Source organism: Sinocyclocheilus rhinocerous, unplaced genomic scaffold (assembly GCF_001515625.1).
Source record: "Sinocyclocheilus rhinocerous isolate Xijiao unplaced genomic scaffold, SAMN03320098_v1.1 scaffold4100, whole genome shotgun sequence".
Classification (NCBI taxonomy): Eukaryota; Metazoa; Chordata; class Actinopteri; order Cypriniformes; family Cyprinidae; genus Sinocyclocheilus; species Sinocyclocheilus rhinocerous.
Window position 1 is genome coordinate 139730 of NW_015648132.1, and position 7542 is coordinate 147271.

Sequence of the window (7542 nt, forward strand, 5' to 3'; positions counted from 1 at the left end):
CCAAACAAAGTAGTTTCGCTTTCACAACGAAACACACAGCGTCTCGACATGGCGGCATCAATACTTACAGCGAGAATAAAAGTTACGCCTTCTTTCTTTGCATGAACATTTGGGCGGCGTTATGCAAATCTTCCCACATCGTGACGTAGACATGTGGTGGCGCGTTAGAACAAGCCGTTTTAGGTAGGCATTGACTCTTAACTTTTATAAAGAATATCTCTTTGGATTTGAGACTTTAGTCTTTGCAACTTTACAGATCTTCTTTATGCACCAAGAGCTTGTAACACTTCAAAGAGAAAGGAAAAATTGAAATCGCATCATGTGACCCCTTTAAAAAAATGAAGAAAAAAAAATCAAATTTCAGCCTTTCAAATTTCAAACCATTTCTAAGAAAAGAGTCAAAAATCAAATGTATCGATTATTATATAATGGTATAATGGCTGGTTTAATATCAATTATTTTAAACCAGCAGAATGGTTGTTAAAAAATGCAAAATCATTTTCTGCCAGCAGATGGCGCATTCAGAACTTTTTTTTATTTTTATAGCTAGCTTAGCGACTAGGAACACTGGATAATGTTCTTGAGGTAAATGCAGCGTTAAGTGACATTGTTCACAAGCTATTTATTGATGTCTTTCTCTGTTTAAAACATTGATCGAGACATTTTCTACACACAAGTTGCACATTTTACACGTTTTTCCACCACTTTTGATTTACAGGATATAATCGGCTCTGATTGTTTGCTGTTTTTAAACAATCGGCAATCTAGTGCAGATGCTTTTATCGGCCAATACATCAGTGCATCCCTATTGAAATTTTTCTTTTTAACATTGGATCTTGCAGTATTTATAGCAAAGTTTCACTTTGCTTGACCATACATAAAATTGCAAAATATAGTTTCTGGAACAAAATAGTTCCAGAATGCAATACTTTGATTTATATATATATATATATATATGTGTGTGTTTTCATTGTGTTCAAGGTTAACGTTTTCTCTCGGAGAAGGTGTCAATCTGGCAGTCGGCGTGTATGTGTTGGCCAGGACTGCCACCAAACCTCCTGCCGTCAGACTTTACAGAGATACTAATGAACCAGTGCGCACTAAAACCCGTTACTTCCACGCCCATAATGGGGGCATACTTTTGCCAAACGATATGAAGAGGGCACAGGTAAGGCACTAGATGTCACCTCAAATCAAAATCAAAACTGTCACAAAGCTATACTGTAATTTGCTGTTTGTGTCCTTTTTATCCTAAAGTTAAAACATTTTCTTATCATACTAAATTTACTACTTACTATGAAGGTTTATGGGAAGAAACAGATTGTGATGGAAAAGGATGAGGTGGATGAGATTAAGAAGTTTGATGATCCAGGTTTGGTTCTGATGGGGTTTAAGCCCATGGAGCGCCTCAAACTGCACCATCATATACGGCCCGCACTCTTCATATACCCTGAGGAAGAGCAGATATCAGGCAGGTCTTCATTTGTTGATGTCTTGAGCCTAAGCACCTCTTTCAGTTCAATCCAAGTGTTTTCGTAACTGATTATTTTCACATTTTTGAAAGCTGATGTGCAGTTCCTTATTTTTTTCTTTTGTTTACCATAGGAAGCTCCTGTATGTTTACAACTCTGCTTTTGAAGTGCAGTGAAAAAAATGTATTTGCATTGTGCAGATACATCCCTCGCCGTAACACTCCACCTCGGTTTGTGGCACTTGTTCCCCAGAGAGAAGAACTTGATCAGAGTCAAACCCAGGCAACACCTCCAGGTAACTGCAATCAAGACTGAACAATTTTCATTTACACTGAACATGTTACTTTCAACCGTATGGCTAATTGATTTTTTAAATATATATGAAATTGTGGGATCCTGTATTTTAGGCTTCCGTGTGATATTTCTTCCCTTTGCTGATGACATACGCACTGTGGATGCTCACGTGGGTCCCACAGCCTCTGATGAGCAGGTGGACAAGATGAAAGAGATTGTGCACAAGCTCCGGTTTAAATACAGGTGTGTGGGGCTTTTTTTACAGGTTTTGCACAATGCATTCTTCAATCATGGGGTTTTAGTTGATTTGTACTGCAAATCTTATGTTTTCACAGGAGTGATGCATTTGAAAACCCAATGCTACAACAGCACTACAGGAACCTGGAGGCTTTGGCTCTGGATATGCTTGCACCTGAGCCCATTGAGGATTTAACAAGTATTTCTTATGTTCTGAAATGTTTTTTAATGGTAATTGTTTTGTTTTTTTATTCTATTACTGTCTCACACTCTATATGCTCCCTCAGTGCCCAAGGTACAAATGATGGATGATCGTCTTGGCCCACTGGTTCAAGAGTTCAAAGATTTAGTCTATCCTCCTGATTATAACCCAGAAGGGAAGCCTGCGGCTAAACGCAAACCTGGTGAGATTTCAGATGATATTGTATTAATATAAAGCATGAATCAGGGATGTAATTTTTGATTTAAGCTGATAAAAAAAAAAGATTTGTAAAAAACGGAAACTAAGAAGTATGACCCATGTGAATTGCTTAATTCAGTTTTTTTTTTTTTAAACGCTACATTTTCAAATACATTTATTTCTTGTATGGATAGTTTCTGACAGAACTGCACGAGCTAGCGGTGCCATCGAACTGCTCTGTGCAAAACGCCCTTTGAATCTAATGGTCCACAATTAACAAATCAGTGTTGTACAAGTCATGCTGCGACATCTGGCCACTGCATGTCTCAAAATGAAGCATGGCACTGTGTTCATTTACAAGCAAGCATCCCATGATCCAGTGTTTTTAGTGTCTCTGAGAGGTTCCACATGAATTCCATCTCTGCAAGCACTGGGTCACTTATAATATTTGAAAATGCAGCACGTGCCAAGAATATTCCCAAATTTGTTATGAGAATAATTTATAAATCTGTCAATAAAAAAAGTTGTAGGGTTTCTGTACTGTTCTGTAAAGTTCTGTAAAATAAAAAATTTTCAAATATGAAATACTCATATCATGATACTTGCTTATTTTACAGTACAATAGCATTAATTCAGCAGTAATGTATTTCTTTAGTGATTTATTTTTTGTATGTATAAATGAATAATAATTATTATGTAGTCATATTGAATGGGGAAAAAACAGAGCAGCATGGTTCAGTAAGCATTGGAAATTACTTCCATAGATTGGCTGTCCTGTTTTAGTAACAGTGCCACTACATTCAGAAATGCTGGCACTTGGCAGTAACAGAATCTTGACTTAAATTGTCTCTTCTTTTTGCCCAGCTGAATCTGGTGGTGGTGGAGCTGAAAAAAAGCCAAAAGTTGAGATGTCAGAGGAAGAGCTGAAAAACCATGTGGAAAAGGGCACCTTGGGAAAACTGACAGTGCCTGTGCTAAAAGATGCATGCAGGCAGTTTGGAATACGTACAACAGGAACCAAGAAACAGGAGCTTATAGATGCCCTGACCATGCAGTTCTCCAAATAAAAGTTCTTAAGGCCTTGCCCATATTTTTTTTTGGGGGGGGGGAGCCTTTACACCTTGATTACATACTTGTTCATAGAATAAATACAGAAAGATTTCTATTTCTGTTCTAATTGAAAATTCTGTTCAGCATTGTGACTGTTGTCATCATGGATGTAATAAGAGCTTGAATTTTGTAGTTTTGACAGTAGCATTGAACGTCATTATTTCACCTCATTTGCTTGCTATTCTTTAAACATTTGCTCTCTATTCCTCATTTTTTCTTAAGCCTCACCAGCACTGGCATGATTTAATACATGACAGTAAAGGAGGTCATTTAATCAAACACCTTGAAGCACTTTGGTTTAACTTGACTTAGTATGAAAACTTTTCTTAATGTTGTCCATTGATACTTTGGAGGTTGGTCATGTAGATTACAGAATTTATGCCTGCTAAATTGAATGCCTATCCTGAATGTAATTCTACAAATCCATTCTTGCATGTATGTTTAGTGAACATTTTGTTTCAGTAACTAGTTTAATACTCTCAGCAACTTTAAACCTATTTTAAATCCATTCCACTGATTTTACTTCAAAATCAGTGTAGAAATTGTGGGAAGAAAAATACAGATTCCATCTCCAGCCTAGGTATGAGAAAATATCTGATACTTATTATTTTGTTGTACAACTAATAGACAGTTTACTAGTTTGTGGATTTCCAGAACTTCTGGAATGAAGTAATCAGGCATTGTCATTTGTTTTCTCATTAGCACGATTATACAGACCCTACACACACACAAAAAAGGAAAATTAATGTCTCCAAAAAGAAATAAGAAAGCTCTTATTAATTTCCTCATGTGGGCGACCGAGACGTGTTTGACAGTCCCATGGGATGCAACCTGCTCGTGACGCAAGCCAGCGGAAAGTCTATGACGTTTTGCGCATGCTCACGTTGAGCCAGAGAGCTGCAAGGAAAAACTACAAGAGACAAAGGAATAAACAACTCAAGGAGTGGACACGAAAACGCCAAGTTAGAGGAACGAAAGCAGCCCAGACTGTAACATACCGTATAGAGACAGAGGTAAGTGCTAGGAAGGAGTAGACTAACCATTTGAAAGGTGTCGTTTTATCCGTTGCTATCAAACGAGTAGCACGTAGCCAGAGTGTCAAATTGGTCTGTACGCAGTAGTTCAGAAGCCCAAACAGAAATATGGCATGTCTTGTTAAACGTGTGTACGAAGTGTTAAATATCGTTTCTGTCCGTGAATAAGTCATAAACACCCATCCAGTCAGCTGGCAGGAAGTTTTGTACAGCCATTCCCAATGCAGTCATCCTGGGCACAACTGCACATTAGCCTTATAGGTATCAAAAGCGTGTTTAGACTTGCCACTCGTTTAAACGCTAATTAATGTTCTGTATTTTTTCCCCCTCAAATTAGCTGATTTATAATCACTCTCTTGTGTTTCTTTCTTACTCTAAAGCCAAGGTTATCTCTGCAGTTCTCACGGTGGTCTACTATGGCAGTTGCCACGGTCCTGCACTGCTGACCCATTTAGTCCAAGTCATGCCGTAAGTCTTTTCCACCCTGATGTCGGCCAAAATGGAAAGAACTGCTCTGCCCTAGTGGTTTCTATGGTGCTAGGCAAGTCTTTGTGCAATAACAACATGAAGAACACAGAAAGAGGACACAATCGAATCTGCTTCTGAGAAGATACGTCGGTTTCCACTTGTGTTTTTGTTCTTTTCACTGATTCACTGCAAGGTGCACTGGCTCACCTTTCACTCCAGTAGCTACCTCCCCTCCCCTTGCCACTCATCTCGAGCAGCTGAGAGGTTGCTGTGGAGATGATAGTGGTGACATAGCAGTAGGAATGGGTAGTACTCCATGTTCTGGTAAGGGGAGGGGGGTCGGGGGTTTTCAGGAGCTGGGCTGTATGCCATGGAAAGTCAGCAAGCAGAAAGGAGAAGTTGTCGGTGGACGTGGGTCCGAGCTGGAGGATAGGCCTAATGCTGGAACGCCCCCCACCTCGTCACAAACTCCTGCCATTTATCACGAAAAGCAGCATCGGGAGCTGTGCGCTCTGCACGCCCTTAACAATGTCTTCCAGGACGGAGCGGCATTCAGCCGTGATGCACTTCAGGACATCTACCAGAGGTCAGTGCTAAGATTATGTATTGTTACTGAAGTGATCTAGTTTGGGATTTTATTTATTTATTTTTTTTTTGGGCACACTTCTGCATCCTCTTTCTTTTTCAGGCTCTCCCCTAGCACATTGGTCACGCCCCACAAGAAAAACATGCTGGGAAATGGCAACTATGATGTGAACGTCATCATGGCTGCATTGCAGACTCGTGGGTTTGAGGCTGTTTGGTGGGACAAGAGAAGGTATTTTATTATGCTGTTGTAGTTTTAAGTCCTTCAAAAATTGTTTAAAACATGTGGCAAACTCTTAGAAATGTGCTTTTTGAATTCATGTTTGTTTCATATGGTTTTGAAAAATTTACATATCTTAAAGGGGTCATATGATGCTATTTTAAAGATCATTATTTAGTGTATTTGGTGTAACAGAATATGTTGACATGCTTTAATGTTCAAAAAACACATTATTTTTCAAATACTGTACATTATTGTAGGTCAAAACTTGAAATCGCATCATATGACCCCTTTAAAGTCAGCATGAAATAGAAATTACAGAAGTTTTCTTTTGTATTGTAATGTATAGCCAAGTAAAACTTGAAAATCAAAGACTTGATTTTGTCCACTGGAAATTGTTTTGATCGTTTGATCGTTGTCGTTTGCAAATTGCTGCAGTCTCGTGTGAGTGACGGGTCACTGGATGGGATGGATTATTGTCCCGTCCTCACACTGGTGCACATGTCATCAGAATTGAGATGTCATTGCGGGGGAGAGGGGTTTGTGTTTTCATTACAGGGGCACATGAATAAAAAAAAAAACACCTGGATACATTATTAATAATGATTACAGCAATATAAAAAATAGAATTGTGAATTATGAGTTCATGGGAACTTTAATCACTTTCAAAAAAATGTTTAAAAATGTTTTTCAAGATTGTTTTAGGATTAGTTTTTTCAGGATTACTTTTTTAAATATCTTTGGCCACAGCACATATTTTATAGCCTGAACTAACCTGCCTTGTGATAAAGGTCAAGTTATTTGATATTTTAAGAAACGTATTGACCTTTACACACAGTTATGAGGGTCTGCCATGTTTCTCTCTATAATATAATTTCCTGTTTTATTTACCACATGACTTAACTTTGGCAGACAAAAAGTTTTTGAGCTGTTAAAGCAGTGAAGCTCTTCTGTTAATTAAAGAAGGATTCAAATTAAGCCTTTTTTTAACATCTAACTTTATTAGATCCTTTTTTACATCTACTTTTCCAGAATTTATTTTAATGAGGGTTTTTTCATTATGATACCAAGTCTGTTGTATCACCCATTTTATGAACACAAAAATATAGGGATAGTCCACCCTAAAATTAAATGCATACAGGTCATTCCAAACCTGTATGCATTTCTTTCATCTGCAGAACATAAATGAAGATATTTTTTTAACATTGTTGGTAACTAAACAGTTTTGGTTCCCATTCACTTTAATTGTATAGACGAGAAATACAATCCAAGTCAATGGGAACCGAAACTGTTTGGTTACCAACATTCTGCAAAATATCTCTTTATGTTCCACAGAAGAAAGTCACACAAGTTTGGTGAGTGTGAGTAAATGATGACAGAATTTTATTTTTGGGGTGGACTATCCTTTTAAATTTACACCTCAGAAATTAAAGGGGTCATATGATGTTGCTAAAAAGAACATTATTTTGTGTATTTGGTGTAATGAAATGTGTTTATGCAGTTTAAGGTTAAAAAAACACATTCTTTTCCACATACTGTACATTATTGTTTCTCCTCTATGCCCCGCCTTTTTGAAACGCGTCAATTTTTACAAAGCTCATCAGTCTGCAAAGCGAGGTGTGCTCTGATTGGCCAGCTATCCAGTGCATTGTGATTGGCCGAATACCTCAAGTGTGTGACGGAAATGTTACGTCCCTACCATACTGTGATGCCCTGTCCGGC

General features: G+C 38.0%; 2 protein-coding genes across 4 annotated transcripts in view; both read left to right on the forward strand.

Annotated features, from left to right (window-relative positions):
• The window catches only part of LOC107709651 (X-ray repair cross-complementing protein 6-like), a 7922-nt gene extending 4368 nt beyond the window's left edge, over positions 1–3554 (forward strand). Inside the window, exons 6-12 of the mRNA XM_016514234.1 lie at positions 982–1168; positions 1303–1471; positions 1606–1767; positions 1880–2009; positions 2102–2202; positions 2291–2407; positions 3268–3554. Coding sequence (XP_016369720.1) covers positions 982–1168; positions 1303–1471; positions 1606–1767; positions 1880–2009; positions 2102–2202; positions 2291–2407; positions 3268–3470 — 1069 coding nt within the window. The 3' untranslated portion in view covers positions 3471–3554. The remainder of the gene's footprint in view (positions 1–981; positions 1169–1302; positions 1472–1605; positions 1768–1879; positions 2010–2101; positions 2203–2290; positions 2408–3267) is intronic.
• Positions 3555–4313: 759 nt separating this feature from the next.
• Positions 4314–7542, forward strand: part of LOC107709652 (josephin-1) — a 5754-nt gene continuing 2525 nt past the window's right edge. The window contains exons 1-3 of one of the 3 annotated variants that reach the window (XM_016514237.1): positions 4314–4526; positions 4928–5601; positions 5704–5832. In XM_016514237.1, coding sequence (XP_016369723.1) covers positions 5318–5601; positions 5704–5832 — 413 coding nt within the window. In that variant the 5' untranslated portion in view covers positions 4314–4526; positions 4928–5317. The remainder of the gene's footprint in view (positions 4527–4927; positions 5602–5703; positions 5833–7542) is intronic. The other 2 variants (XM_016514235.1, XM_016514236.1) reach the window with 2 other exon arrangements.